Here is a 16415-nt window from a genome sequence, read left to right on the forward strand (position 1 = left end):
GTGGCTCCTAAGTGTAGAAAGAAGCAATTTCTAAGGAGGACACATATCAGGCTGCCTACAGCTACCACTAGAGGGGGCTCAATGCATACAGTCATCACATAGAGTTTAAAGGGGTAATAACATGCTGCACATTTACGCCTTGTCTGTGACGGGGCTTTGAACCACCATAAAGATATTTTAAGGCATGACATAATAACAGCATGGAAGGAGATAAGAAGCTCAAAAGCAATCACTTTATGCTATCATTTATTAGTAAAAACTAAAATTTTGCAGCCACTTTTTAAAAACCGGAATCAATGTAGGTGATGCTTAACGGTAAAAAACGTCAATGAGCAAACCTGAAATGACGGATCAGGTGCTAAAAACAGCGCTTGTGGTGTAGGGTCTACCACTTCCTGTCCTCATCACATACATTAAGGCTTTGTTTGCACGACAGTACACTGAAAACTATGAGTAAGGGTTTTTTTCGCTATGCGGCAACAGACTTTTAGAAAATTTGTGTTTATTTTCGTCTAATATAAAAGATACTGTGTTCTTTTCCTTGTAGGGCGCATTCCTTTTTCAGTAAACTGTAGAATGATTTGCTTTACCAAAAAGATCTATCTTGGTCTTATCTATCCAAGAGATACTTTCCCAGAAGGATTTTGGCTAACTCGTCTACATTTTGGCAAACTGCAGTCTAGCTTTTTTATGTCACCCTGAACCTGCAGGACAGCTTGAATTTCTTTGCACTTTGATTGGTGTTACTTATCTACCATCCAGACTATCCTGCGTTGCAGCCTTCCCTAAATTTTCCTCTACCGTCCATGTCCAGGGAGAATAGCAACAGTGCCAGGGGTTGTAAACTTCTTGATTATGTTGAGCACCGTGTGCAAAGGAACAAAAAGATCTCTGGAGATGGACTTCTAACCTTGAGATTGTTGATGTTTTTCAAAAATTTTGGTTCTCTTCTCTTTCTGTTCTCCGTGCTTAGTGTGGCACAGACACAGAAACACAATGCAAAGATCAAGTCAACTTCTCCCTTTTTATCTGGTTTTAGTTGTGATTTTCATATTTCCCACATCTGTTACTTGCCACAGGTGAGTTTGATCGAGCATCACATGCTTGAAACAAAGTTGCTTACCCACAATTTTGGAAAGGTGCTATCAATTCCATCAGGCCAATTTTGTTTTTTTTTGTGAAATTATGTCCAATTTGCATGTTTTCCTCCGTTTTTGTGTTGTTCCAATACACACAAAGGAAATAAACCTGTGTATAACAAAACATGTGCAATTGCAATACATTTTCTGGGAGAACTACTTTATTTCCTGGAACACACACACACACACACAATTTTTATATACGTGAAGCATGGTGGGGGAAAACATCATACTTTGCGGGTGCTTTTCTGCAAAGGGGACAGGACGACTGCACCGTATTGAAAGGAGGATGGGTTCATGTATCGCGAGATTTTGGCCAACAACCTCCTTCCCTCAGTAAGAGCATTGAAGACAGTTCGTGGATGGGTGTCTTCCAGCATGACAACTACCCAAAAAACACAGCCAGGGCAACTAAGGAGTGGCTCCATAAGAAGCATTACAAGGTCCTGGAGAGGCCTAGCCAGTCTCCAGACCTGAACCCAATAGAAAATTTTTGGAGGGAGCTGAAAATCAATGTTACCCAGAGGCAGACTCGAAACCTGAAAGATCTGGAGAAGATCTGTATGGAGGAGGGGGGAAAATCCCCGCTGCAGTGTGTGCAAACCTGGTCAAGAACTACAGGAAACGTCTGACCTCTGTAACTGCAAACAAAGGTTTCTGCACCAAATATTAAGGTCTGTTTTTCTATTGTATCAAATACTTATTTCATGCAATAAAATGCAAATTATGTAAAAATCATACAATGTGATTTTCTGTTCTTTATTCTTAGATTCCGTCTCTCACAGGTGAATTGTACCTACAATAAAAATTACAGACCTCTCCATTCTTTGAAGGTGGGAAAATTTTAATTATACTGACCTGAAAAAGTATTTTACCAGGTCATTTTTATTGCACTTTAAGTACAGTAAAAATCAGTTTTTTTTTACCTGGATTTTTTTCCTCTTTCTATATGGTAAAATGGCATTAAAAACTCATACAGCAAAAAAAAAACAACAAACTTCTTAAGGCCAGATGGAGTTCTAACTGAGGTTTAAAGCAGGAAAAAGTGGAAGGATTTGAGTGATAGGGTTTGAGGCAGAGACGATCCTCTAAAGAATAAACCTAAAAAATGTTCAATACGTTAAATGGTACAGTTGAGAATACAAAAAAACTGTACAATGCTATAAAAGTTAAAAAATAAAACACATTTTGGGGAGATTTCCTATAACTTAGATGAAGTTTTTTTGTTTTTTACAGAATGTGGTTAATCTGAGCTACAAGGGTGAGACTCAATATGAATAAATCATGTACTGCAAACACAGGTGAACAGAGGAAGCAACAAAACCTGTTTGGCCAAGGAGAGGATTGATCCGCCCTTGTTGGGTGCGTAATCACGGTGCAGCACCGCACAGATCAGATCATGTGGTCAGACTGCGACATCTAGTGGTAATTTTAGGTCATTGCATTTGACTTTGTACAATTGAATATTACTTTTGAAGGGTTTTTTTTGTCTAGTTTTTGGCCTTTTCATTTGCACCTTATTCTCCTTTTAACTTACTCCTAATTTGAAGTCTGTTCTAAAGTATTTTTGTTATATTCGTCACAGTGGGCCAGATTTTGGATTCCCAGATGATTTTGGTTGATTCATCAATTGCTGCTTTTTTAAAAAGTTGAAAAAGTTTTTCACAAAACATACAGAATCCCCTCTCCCCCCGGGGAGTAATTTTGTCTTTTATTTTTGTGCAAATTTAATAACATCTTAGTAGAACATGTGATTTTTTTGGGGGGTCAAAAAAACAAAACAAAAAAAAAAAACAAATTTTGGATTTTTAGCAAAATTTAGGAACATGTGAGCCATTTTTTGAAGAATTTGGCAAAAAGAAAAACTCATTAATGAATATTACAAGACAGAAAAAAAGGCAAATGATGAATAGGGCTCAAAGATTGTGTTCACCGGTCGCATGTCGTGTGTGCTGGAATAAAATGAGGCGTGAAGTGGGGAGTAAATTTCAGTCCTAATTCACGCCTCTTATTTTTTGGCAGGTTAGGGGGGTAAATTATGATTACTTCGTTGGTCATGCCCGTAATATGTCACGCTAAATGTACTCACAATTACAGGTGTGTGCATGGGGCTTTATTAGAAGAAAAGGCTAAGAAAAGTGGAAAGGATGAATTCACGGTTCCCAGGATTCGATGATGTATTTAACTTATTTGCCACTCACTCAAAACTTTGTGCAAAAATATCAACAGTTCATAAATAAAATCTTTAATTTAAAAAAAAAGAAACACCAAGTTAACAGGTAGAAAGACAGACGAGGCACAACGTAGAAAATGTACAAGTCATGGGTGTATGGAAAAACGCAACAAGTATAGAAGCTTTAATGTTATTGATAGCGATGTACCGAAACCCAGTGAGATGGAAAAAGATGGGACCAGTCCGATAGATGAGATCAAGTGATCCTAAAAGGCGGTGGTCCCCAAAAACACCGAAAAGGGGGCAATTGGAGAGAATGAATACACAGAAGCTTATTTCCCACCCAACTCCTTTATGATATTTGTAGCTGATAATCTGATAACAAATAAGCACAAAAGAAAACAAGAGATGTTTACTAATAATTAATAAACTCAGACAAGTTTTTAAAAGGAACTCCACCAGATTTTTTATTTTTTAACTCCTCAGGCTAGCCTGAAGTTTACTTAGCCCCTGCCACAGCAGCAATGTTTCCCCTGCCTTGGCGACCACTGCGGCCTATCTCTGGGCTCCTCGGTGATGCCAATGTAATCAGGACAAAACAGCCTAAGCTCAATGACTGGCTGCAGCGGTCAGGTGCTGAAGTCGTGATGTCGTTGCTGCACGCTGACAACAGGCCGCAGACAGCGTGGGAGAGATCGTGCTGGATGAGTAAAGAGCAGTTTGCTAGTTGCGGAGTAAAAAAAATAAAATAAAATAAGAATAAAAAAAAAATAATAATTTTGGAAAGCTGCTTTTTGAAAAAAAATGGTGGAGAAAATTAAAAATGTCCCAGAATTCCAATAAAACCGAAAATGAATATAATGTAAATGTGTAAAATATAACCAGAACGGTAAAAAAAAAAAAAAAAAAATAACACACTGCTGCCCCTTCCATCTGTCTATTTCTAAATGGCTGCATAAAAAAAAAAATATTATAACAAAGAATGTAAAAAATAAATTCAAATTTTTTTTAATGGCAAATTTATATATTGAAATGGCAGTGAATAAAATAAAAAAATAAAAAATGGGACACTTGTTTTAACTACATAATGTCCCATTCACTGCCAATAGGCACTATAAACTCCATAAGGAACTTTGACATGTTGGAAAACCTCCCTGTGCCCCTTCGGAGTCCTCACAAACAAAGGCCTGGGTCAGAGATAGCGAAAAATTACAGAAAGCAGAAACCGTAGAATTAGGATTCTTCTTGTTTCGCCCAGAGTTTGTCAGCTGCTCGGAAGTTGAAGAGCTGTCTTTAGTTGTCGCCTCGGCTGCCAGATGATTCCTTCTTTTCCGAGACATAAAATATGTTCTTCCCTTTACTGATTATAGCGGAGAAAAGGCTGGAAACAGGAGCTTCTGATAAACCTGAGAATAGAGACAATGGATGGGTTATATACAGATGTCTTGTATATCAGTATGAAGGAAGTAGGCATCTTCTCAGAGTTACCTGATTGTGCCAGGGATCTGACGGACTCCAGAATATGAGGGCTGGAGAACTTGACCATACACTGGAAAGGTTTAATTTTATTAGCAATACCGGCCTCCCCTTTGAACGGAGTATCCAGCTGTTTGATAATGGAAATAACAGATATAAAAGTGTATATGTTAGATAGCAAGGAAGGTGCTGGGAAAAAGAAATACATTATTATAGAATTAGTTTTTTTCTGCTATTTCTTCTTGTGGCAATGTCTCGGGTCAGTATTAAAAATTGCAGCATGCTAAGTGAGTTATGAAAAATAAACAACAATAAAGTGGTCATGTTTTCTGAGATGGCCAATTAGTTGCTCAAGACTTTTTTTTTCCTATACACTGGCTTGTGAAAAAGTGTTTACCCCTTTGGCTTTCTAGGTTTTTTGTTACATTACAACCTGTGTTTAAAATATTTTGTAATCTGACTTGTGTGTGATGAATCAGCACTAAATAATCTAAATTGATGAAGTGCGAAAATTATAGGCACAAATTCAATTTATGGGATCAAATAACTAAAAACTGGCAAGTGCATATGTATTCAACCCTTGTGAGGAGACCCTAAAAATGTCTGGTACAAGCAATTCCCTTGATAAGTTCCATGTTTGGTGACAGGACGTAACCTGTGTGCAGTTTAAGTGTCACAAATCTGTCAGTATATACACTGTGTGCAGAATTATTAGGCAAGTTGTACTTTGATCACATGATACTTTTTATACATGTTGTCCTACTCCAAGCTGTTCAGGCTTGAGAGCCAAGTACCAATTAAGTAAATCAGGTGATGTGCACCTGTGTAATGAGGAGGGGTGTTGTCTAATGACATCAAAACCCTATAGAAGGTGTGCTTAATTATTAGGCAGCTTCCTTTCCTTTTGCAAAATGGATCAGAAGAGAGATTTGACGGGCTCTGAAAAGTCCAAAATTGTGAGATGTCTTGCAGATGGATGCAGCAGTCTTGAAATTGCCAAACTTTTGAAGCATGATCACCGAACAATCAAGCGTTTCATGGCAAATAGCCAACAGGGTCGCAAGAATTGTGTTGGGCAAAAAAGGCGCAAAATAACTGCCCATGAATTGAGGAAAATCAAGCGTGAAGCTGCCAAGATGCCATTTGCCACCAGTTTTGCCATATTTCAGAGCTGCAACGTTACTGGAGTAGCAAAAAGCACAAGGTGTGCGATACTCAGGGACATGGCCAAGGTAAGGAAGACTGAAAAACGACCACCTTTGAACAAGAAACATCAGATCAAACGTCAAGACTGGGTCAAGAAATATCTTAACCCCTTCATGACCCAGCCTATTTTGGCCTTAATGACCTTGCCATTTTTTGCAATTCTGACCAGTGTCCCTTTATGAGGTAATAACTCAGGAACGCTTCAACGGATCCTTGCGGTTCTGAGATTGTTTTTTCGTGACATATTGGGCTTCATGTTAGTGGTAAATTTAGGTCGATAATTTCTGAGTTTATTTGTGAAAAAAACGGAAATTTGGTGAAAATGTTGAAAATTTTGCAATTTTCACATTTTGAATTTTTATTCTGTTAAACCAGAGAGTTATGTGACACAAAATAGTTAATAAATAACATTTCCCACATGTCTACTTTACATCAGCACAATTTTGGAAACAAATTTTTTTTTTGCTAGGAAGTTATAAGGGTTAAAATTTGACCAGTGATTTCTCATTTTTACAACAAAATTTACAAAACCATTTTTTTTAGGGACCACCTCACATTTGAAGTCAGTTTGAGGGGTCTATATGGCTGAAAATACCCAAAAGTGACACCATTCTAAAAACTGCACCCCTCAAGGTGCTCAAAACCACATTCAAGAAGTTTATTAACCCTTCAGGTGTTTCAGAGCAGCAGAAGCAACAAATAGGGGAAAAATTAACATTTAACTTTTTAGTCACAAAAATGATCTTTTCGCAACAATTTTTTTATTTTCCCAAGGGTAAAAGGAGAAACTGGACCACGGATGTTGTTGTCCAATTTGTCCTGAGTACGCTGATGCCTCATATGTGGGGGTAAACCACTGTTTGGGCGCACGGCAGGGCTCGGAAGGGAAGGAGCGCCATTTGACTTTTTGAATTAAAAATTGGCTCCAATCTTTAGCGGACACCATGTCGCGTTTGGAGAGCCCCCGTGTGCCTAAACATTGGAGCTCCCCCACAAGTGACCCCATTTTGGAAACTAGACCCCCCAAGGAACGTATCTAGAAGCATAGTGAGCACTTTAAACCCCCAGGTGCTTCACAAATTAATCCGTACAAATGAAAAAGTACTTTTTTTTTCACACAAATTTTCTTTTAGCCTCAATTTTTTCATTTTCACATGGGCAACAGAATAAAATGGATCCTAAAATTTGTTGGGCAATTTCTCCTGAGTACGCCAATACCTCATATGTAGGGGTAAACTACTGTTTGGGCACATGGTAAGGCTCGGAAGGGAAGGAGCGCCATTTGACTTTTTGAATGAAAAATTATCTCCATCGTTAGCGGACACCATGTCAGGTTTGGAGAGCCCCTGTGTGCCTAAACATTGGAGCTCCCCCACAAGTGACCCCATTTTGGAAACTAGACCCCCCAAGGAACTTATCTAGATGCATAGTGAGCACTTTAAACCCTCAGGTGCTTCACAAATTGATCCGTAAAAATGAAAAAGTACTTTTTTTTCACACAAAATTTTTTTTAGCCTCATTTTTTTCATTTTCACATGGGCAACAGGATAAAATGGATCCTAAAATTTGTTGGGCAATTTCTCCTGAGTACGCCGATACCTCATATGTGGGGGTAAACCACTGTTTGGGTGCACGGCAAGGCTTGGAAGGGAAGGCGCGCCATTTGACTTTTTCAATGGAAAATTAGCTCCAATCATTGGCGGACACCATGTTGCGTTTGGAGAGCCCCTGTGTGCCTAAACATTGGAGCTCCCCTACAAGTGACCCCATTTTGGAAACTAGACCCCCCAAGGAACTAATCTAGATGTATAGTGAGCACTTAAAACCCCCAGGTGCTTCACAGAAGTTTATAACGCAGAGCCATGAAAATAAAAAAATATTTTTCTTTCCTCAAAAATGATTTTTAGCCCGGAGTTTTTTATTTTCCCAAGGATAATAGGAGAAATTGGACCCCAAATGTTGTTGTCCAGTTTGTCCTGACTACGATGATACCCCATATGTGGGGGTAAACCACTGTTTGGGCGCACGGCAGGGCTCGGAAGGGAAGGCACGCCATTTGGCTTTTTGAATGGAAAATTAGCTTCAATCATTAGCGGACACCATGTCGCGTTTGGAGAGCCCCTGTGTGCCTAAACATTGGAGCTCCCCTACAAGTGACCCCATTTTGGAAACTAGACCCCCCAAGGAACTAATCTAGATGTATAGTGAGCACTTAAAACCCCCAGGTGCTTCACAGAAGTTTATAACGCAGAGCCATGAAAATAAAAAAATATTTTTCTTTCCTCAAAAATGATTTTTAGCCCGGAGTTTTTTATTTTCCCAAGGATAATAGGAGAAATTGGACCCCAAATGTTGTTGTCCAGTTTGTCCTGAGTACGATGATACCCCATATGTGGGGGTAAACCACTGTTTGGGCGCACGGCAGGGCTCGGAAGGGAAGGCACGCCATTTGGCTTTTTGAATGGAAAATTAGCTTCAATCATTAGCGGACACCATGTCGCGTTTGGAGAGCCCCTGTGTGCCTAAACATTGGAGCTCCCGCACAAGTGACCCCATATTGGAAACTAGACCTCCCAAGGAACTAATCTAGATGTGTGGTGAGCACTTTGATCCCTCAAGTGCTTCACAGAAGTTTATAACGCAGAGCCATGAAAATAAAAAATTATTTTTCTTTCCTCAAAAATGATTTTTTAACCCACAATTTTTTATTTTCCCAAGGGTAACAGGAGAAATTGGACCCCAAAAGTTGTTGTGCAGTTTCTCCTGAGTACGCTGATACCCCATATGTGGGGGTAAACCACTGTTTTGGCACACGTCGGGGAGCGGAAGGGAAGTAGTGACGTTTTGAAATGCAGACTTTAATGTAATGCTCTGCGGGCGTCACGTTGCATTTGCAGAGCCCCTGATGTGCCTAAACAGTAGGAACTCCCCACAATTGACCCCACTTTGGAAACTAGACCCACAAGGGAACTAATCTAGATGTGTGGTGAGCACTTTGATCCCTCAAGTGCTTCACAGAAGTTTATAACGCAGAGCCGTGAAAATAAAAAATGTGTTTTCTTTCCTCAAAAATATTTTTTTAGCCCAGAATTTTTTAATTTTCCCAAGGGTAACAGGAAAAATTTGATCCCAAAAGTTGTTGTCCAGTTTCTCCTGAGTACGCTGATACCCCATATGTGGGGGTAAACCACTGTTTGGGCACATGGCGGGGCTCGGAATGGAAGTAGTGACGATTTGGAATGCAGACTTTGATGGAATGGTCTGCGGGAATCATGTTACGTTTGCAGAGCCCCTGATGTGCCTAAACAGTAGAAACCCCCCACAAGTGACCCCATTTTGGAAACTAGACCCCCCAAGGAACTTATCTAGATGTGTGGTGAGCACGTTCAACCCCCAAGTGCTTCACAGAAGTTTACAACGCAGAGCCGTGAAAATAAAAAATAATTTTTCTTTCCTCAAAAAAGATGTTTTAGCAAGCAATTGTTTATTTTCACAAGGGTAACAGGAGAAATTGGACCCCAATATTTGTTGCTCAGTTTGTTGTGAGTACGCTGATACCTCATATGTGGGGGTAAACCACTGTTTGGGCGCACGTCAGGGATCGGAAGGGAAGTAGTGACATTTGAAATGCAGACTTTGATGGAATGGTCTGCGGGCGTCACGTTGCATTTGCAGAGCCCCTGATGTGCCTAAACAGTAGAAACCCCCCCACAAGTGACCCCATTTTGGAAACTAGACCCCAAAAGGATCTTATCTAGATGTGTGGTGAGCACTTTCAACCCCCAAGTGTTTCACATAAGTTTATAACGTAGAGCCGTGAAAATAAAAAATAATTGTTCTTTCCTCAAAATTATGTTTTAGCAAGTAATTTTTTTTTTTTGCAAGGGTAACAGGAGAAATTGGACCCCAATAGTTGTTGCCCAGTTTGTCCTGAGTACGCTGGTATCCCATATGTGGGGGTAAACCACTGTTTGGGCGCACGTCGGGGCTTGGAAGGGAGGGCGCACCATTTGACTTTTTGAACGCAAGATTGGCTGGAATCAATGGTGGCGCCATGTTGCATTTGGAGACCCCTGATGTGCCTAAACAGTGGAAACCCCTCAATTCTAACTTCAACACTAACCCCAACACACCCCTAACCCTAATCCCAACTGTAGCCATAACCATAATCACAACCCTAACCCCAACACACCCCTAACCACAACCCTAACCCCAACACACCCGTAACCCTAAATCCAACCCTAATCCTAACCCTAATCCCAACCCTACCCACAACTGTAACCCCAACACAACCCTAACCCTATCCTTAACCCTAACCACAAGCCTAATCTTAACCCTATTTCCAACCCTAGCCCTAATTCCAACCCTAAGGGTACCGTCTCACATAACGATTTACCAAAGATCACGACCAGCGATACGACCTGGCCGTGATCGTTGGAAAGTCATTGTGTGGTCGCTGGGGAGCTGTCACACAGACCGCTCTCCAGCGACCAACGATGCCAAGGTCCCAGGTAACCAGGGTAAACATCGGGTTACTAAGCACAGGGCCGCGCTTAGTAACCCGATGTTTACCGTGGTTACCAGCGTAAAAGTAAAAAAAAAAAAAAAAACACGTACATACTCACATTTCGGTGTCCTTCAGGTCCCTTGCCGTCTGCTTCCCGCTCTGACTGAGTGCCGCCATACAGTGAGAGCAGAGCGCAGCGGTGACGTCACTGCTGTGCTGTGCTCTCACTTTCCGGCCGGCAGACAGTCAGAGCGGGAAGCAGACGGCAAGGGACCTGAAGGACACCGAAATGTGAGTATGTACATTTTTTTTTTTTTTTTTTTACTTTTACGCTGGTAACCACGGTAAACATCAGGTTACTAAGCGCGGCCCTGCGCTTAGTAACCCGATGTTTACCCTGGTTACAAGTGAACGCATCGCTGGATCGCTGTCACACACACCGATCCAGCGATGACAGCGGGAGATCCAGCGACGAAAGAAAGTTCCAAACGATCTGCTACGACGTACGATTTTCAGCAGGGTCCCTGATCGCTGCTGCGTGTCAGACACAACGTCATGGATCGTACCGTCGTAGCGACCAAAGTGCCACTGTGAGACGGTACCCTAACTCTAATTCCAACCCTAACCCTAAGGCTATGTGCCCACTTTGCGGATTCGTGTGAGATTTTTCCGCACCATTTTTGAAAAATCCGCAGGTAAAAGGCACTGCGTTTTACCTACGGATTTACAGCGGATTTCCAGTGTTTTTTTGTGCGGATTTCACCTGCGGATTCCTATTGAGGAACAGGTGTAAAACGCTGCGGAATCCGCACAAAGAATTGACATGCTGCGGAAAATACAACGCAGCGTTTCTGCATGGAATTTTCCGCACCATGGGCACAGCGGATTTGGTTTTCCTTAGGTGTACATGGTACTGTAAACCTGATGGAAAACTGCTTCGAATTCGCAGCGGCCAATCCGCTGCGGATCCGCGGCCAATCCGCTGCGAATTCGCTGCGTATCCGCTGCGTATCCGTGGCCGATCCGCTGCGGATCCGCGGCCGATCCGCTGCGTATCCGCGGCCGATCCGCTGCGGATCCGCGGCCGATCCGCTGCGTATCCGCGGCCGATCCGCTGCGGATCCGCGGCCGATCCGCTGCGGATCCGCTGCGGATCCGCGGCCGATCCGCTGCATATCCGTTGCCGATCCGCTGCGGATCCGCGGCCGATCCGCTGCGTATCCGCGGCCGATCCGCTGCGTATCCGCTGCGGATCCGCTGCGGATCCGCGGCCGATCCGCTCTGTGTGCACATGCCATAACCCTACCCCTAACCCTACCCGTAACCCTAACCCTACCCCTAACCCTACCCCTAGTTCTAACCCTAGTTCTAACCCTAACCCTAGTGGAAAAAGAAAAAAAAAAAATTCTTTATTTTATTATTGTCCCTATGGGGGTGATAAAGGGGGGGGTTATTTATTATTTTTTTTATTTTGATCGCTGTGATAGAACCTACCACAGCGATCAAAATGTACCTGTAAGGAATCTGCCGACTGGCAGATTCGGCGGGCGCACTGAGCATGCGCCGGCCATTTTCCAAGATGGCGGCGCCCAGCGAGGAGACGGCCGGACACCGGGAGGATCGGTAAGTATGAAGGGGTGGTGGTGGGGGGGGGGGTGTCGGAGCACAGGGGGGGTGATCGGACCACAGGGGGGCTTTATTCACACAAGGAGGGAGCGGACAGGAGGACGGGGGAGCCGGCAGGCGGACGGAGGGGACCGGAGGACTAACGGAGGACTGGGGGGGCGATCGGTGGGGTGGGGGGGGTCCACTTAAGTATTTCCAGCCATGGCCGATGATATTGCAGCATCGGCCATGGCTGGATTGTAATATTTCACCAGTTTTTTAGGTGAAATATTACAAATCGCTCTGATTGGCAGTTTCACTTTCAACAGCCAATCAGAGCGATCGTAGCCACGGGGGGGTGAAGCCACCCCCCCTGGGCTGAAGTACCACTCCCCCTCTCCCTGCAGATCGGGTAAAATAGGAGTTAACCCCTTCACCCGATCTGCAGGGACGCGATCATTCCATGACGCATACGCTGCGTCATAGGTCGGGAAGGCACAGACTTTCATGACGCAGCGTATGCGTCAAAGGTCGGGAAGGGGTTAAAGAAGTTGTCCACTACTATAACCTTTTTTTTTTTTCCCCATAAATCTTGCTATTATGTGCCACTGAAAACATCTACTGTGTTTATTTTAGCAATATTACCTTTTATCATGCTGTAGCAGCCCACTTTAGTGCTGGATTCAGCTCTCATGGGGTTAATCGACAACTTCCTTTCTCCTGAGTTATTGTGCTCTAATACTACAAGTTCCATGATGCATTGCACTGTCCTCTAAGCCTGAACTTAGCACACCCACTCCAAAACACACCCCAAGCCCTCCCTCCTCTCGCTTCAAAAAGATTTGTGATGTCATTTCTGTCCAACCTCCTCTTTTACATTTGTCCAACCCACACTCCATTACACACAGATAGAGGGAAAGACAGACAGACAGACAGACAGATAGATATGGGATAGATAGACAGACAGATAGATAGATACATACAGATATATCTATGTCTATTTCCATACATATGTCCATATCCATGTTTCTAAACCCCTTCACCCCTGCAGCTTTTTTGTTATCGTTTATCGCTCCCCTTCTATCCAGAGCCATAATTTTTCCGTCAATATGGCCATGTGAGGGCTTGTCTTTTGCCGAACAAGTTCTACTTTTGAACGACATCATTGGTTTTACCTTGTCGTGTAGCAGAAAATGTGAAAAAAATTCAAAGTGCAATGAAATGGCAAAAAAAAAGGGAATTAGACCTACCGGTAATTCGGATTCCAGGTAGTCCCTCAGGACAGCACAATGGAGGATGTCCTTCCTTTGACCTATAGCGGGACAGGATCATAGAGAGGTTAAAAGGACCCTCCCACCTCCACCCTCCAGTGTTTTTTCAAAGTACCACAGAAGGATGGAAATAAATGGTCTAAACATGCCCTTACAAACACAAGTGTTATAATCCATTTAACGGCTTCATCTTAATTTTGAGCCATGGTGACTCAAAGGACGAACGATCTGCCGGTAGATTAATCCCGTACAAGCCTAAAAAGAGAAACATAAGGGAGGGAACTAAGGGTGCTGTCCTGAGGGACTACCTGGAAACCGAATTACCGGTAGGTCTAATTCCCTTTTTCCATTACGTCCCTCAGGACAGCACAATGGAGAATACCAAAGAAACTCTCCCAGGGTGGGTACAGAAGCCCAGGAATCAAAGTCCCAGGCTAAAACCAGACTAGGTGTATAAATGATATGAAAGATCAGAAAACCATAGATATCTAAAGAGATCCGCAAAGAAAATCACCGTAGTGAGTGTCTGATATACATCTATAATGGCCAATTTCAGTATGAATGTGGTAAACGAAATAAGCATCAGAAATAGAGAGGGAAATTCACCCATTGTACTCAAATACCAATAATGAACCACAGCAAGTTATTTATTGTGATAGATACTTATAGACATCGCAGCCCCAGAATAGGGTTAGAAAACCTTAATGCCCAGCAAAATATGGTGAAAGTCACAGCCACCACACAATGAGGACTGTACCGACCAATAATAAGCTGCATGTGCTTATAACAGGACTGTTCCTTCATCGGTCCTTCTGGGCTCAGGTTAAGTCTTGGTTACAGACCAGCTTACCGTACTACAAGGAGACCTGCAGGACAGAGGCCCTGGACTGCGGGAATATCAAACCAATAACAGTTAGTACGTGGATAATGGCAGAGCATTGGGTGTACGCACATTACTCATCCAGGAGATCACGTCTATTCCAAATCCTTAGATGTCTAACCCCAAGTAAGGGTTGGATATTATTGAAACTAAGGAATACACCATCCGGCAGGTAATATCTCCTGCCATTACCAATGTCGGGCTTCTCATTAGAAGCGCTGAAAGAGAAACGTGGGTCATCACTCCTGTTTTCCTTGATGTTAGACACAGGGAGTCTGGAATCTGAATCGATGAAGGTGGTGGTGCTATTAAAAATCTTCCGACACTTGAAATTATTCGAAACTGCATTTATACGAGTCATTAGTCCAGACATTATAAGTATGTCGACTATTTGTCCATATATGCATATTACGCTCATACATATCCCAAGAAGCAATCTTCTCAGGAATCTTTATACACCCAGACTGCCATTGTGGGAGTAACCATATTCCATGGCTACAGAAAAAGTAGGTCTCTTCCCCATTACGGAGGGAGATTATCTACTGTGAGGCAGTGAGACTATGGGGTCTTAACAGTAAGAGCCCTGGATACAGTTTCATTTATCTTAGGAGCCGTGACTGCTGTAAGAGCCGCGAGTATGAGATCCTCTGCCACACGACAGTACTGCTACTTCACCACAAGGTACAGAAGGCAGTGCTGATGTCCCTGGTAAACATAACGCAACAGACTTATGGGACAAGAATCTGTCTGATTGCCGAATGTAGAGTTTGGGAAGGATCAATAATAACAACAACAATAAACTTTATATAAAGTCAACATATTCCGCAGCGCTTTACAGCTTGACAGTTTCAAACGCAACAGTCATAAGTATCCACCATATAATAATTAAAGCAAAATAAAACGACCCTGCTCGTGAGAGTTCAATCTACAATGAGGCGGGGAAGATACAATGTACAAGTGTGTACTGTATTAACAATGTTGTATAACAATGATGGCACAGCCATCTTTAGGGGGTGGGGGATAGATGGAGATAGTGAATGGGCTACACACACACACACACACACACACACACACACACACACACAAACACAAAATGACTGATTAGGGAACGTGATAGGCCGCTCTGAACAAATGTGCCCTGAGGGAGTGGCCAAACTATGCAAATTGTAGATGGTCCTAATATTTTAGGGCAAATCATTCCAAGGAGGAAGGAATCCTTCCTTTCAACTCGTGGGATTTTTCCCATTCCCAGGACAGTAGTATGTCCTTTTATAGGATTATAGGATGTACCAAAATGACATATGTCATCTTTTAAAGCGAATTATGTAATAGACTTGCCTTTAGCACTCAAGGTAGAATCTACCTGACAGATCTGTTCCAAACAGAAGAAATGCAAATTCTACTAAGACAATTCAAGCATATCTGTTTGCTTGACTAAGCCCTGTTGTAAAGAATGAAGTAACAGAAGCTGGATCTGGGTCCAAAAACACAAGGACTCCATATCCAGAGTTGCGGCCCAAGACAAAATGTGAAGTGGTAGACCGATGATACAATGTGCAGCCACACAAGGCACAAGACAGAAGGTCTAACCCAGTGGTTCACCGCCAGAGGCGAAAAAAAACACCAAGCCTGACACACTAATGATACCCCCTGAGGCACAGGGCACCAAAACCCTATGATGCAAAATGATGCATATAGGAACTATGAAGCAATATAATGCAATATGATGTCCAAAGGCACTATTAAGTAATCTGATTCAATACGATGCAATATGATGCAAAGTCACTATGAAGCGCTATAATGCATATAGCAACTATGAAGAAATATGATGCACAAAGGCAATCTGAAGCACTATGATGAATACACGAACAATGAAGCAATATGATGCATATAGGAATAATGAAGCAGTATGATGCATGAAGTAACTATGAAGCGCTATGGTGCATATAGGAACAATGAAGCACTATAATGCATATAGGAACTATGAAGCAATATGATGCATGAAGTAACTATAAAGCACAATGGTGCATATAGGAACAAAGAAGTAATATGCTGTAATATAATGCACAAAGGCAATATGAAGCACTATGGTGCATATAGGAACAATGAAGCAATATGCTGTAATATAATACACAAAGTCACTATGAAGCGCTATGAT

The 16415-nt window shown here is 42.3% G+C and overlaps 1 protein-coding gene across 4 annotated transcripts in view; it reads right to left on the bottom strand.

Annotated features, from left to right (window-relative positions):
* Window positions 1–3363: 3363 nt before the first annotated feature.
* Window positions 3364–16415, bottom strand: part of CENPN (centromere protein N) — a 65170-nt gene continuing 52118 nt past the window's right edge. For all 4 annotated transcript variants that reach the window (XM_077288355.1, XM_077288357.1, XM_077288356.1 and 1 more), the window contains 2 exons: window positions 4801–4918; window positions 3364–4718 (listed from right to left, as the gene is read on the bottom strand). In XM_077288355.1, the coding sequence (XP_077144470.1) occupies window positions 4606–4718; window positions 4801–4918 (231 nt within the window). In that variant the 3' untranslated portion in view covers window positions 3364–4605. The remainder of the gene's footprint in view (window positions 4719–4800; window positions 4919–16415) is intronic.

Source organism: Ranitomeya variabilis, chromosome 2 (genome assembly GCF_051348905.1).
Source record: "Ranitomeya variabilis isolate aRanVar5 chromosome 2, aRanVar5.hap1, whole genome shotgun sequence".
In the NCBI taxonomy this organism is placed as follows: Eukaryota; Metazoa; Chordata; class Amphibia; order Anura; family Dendrobatidae; genus Ranitomeya; species Ranitomeya variabilis.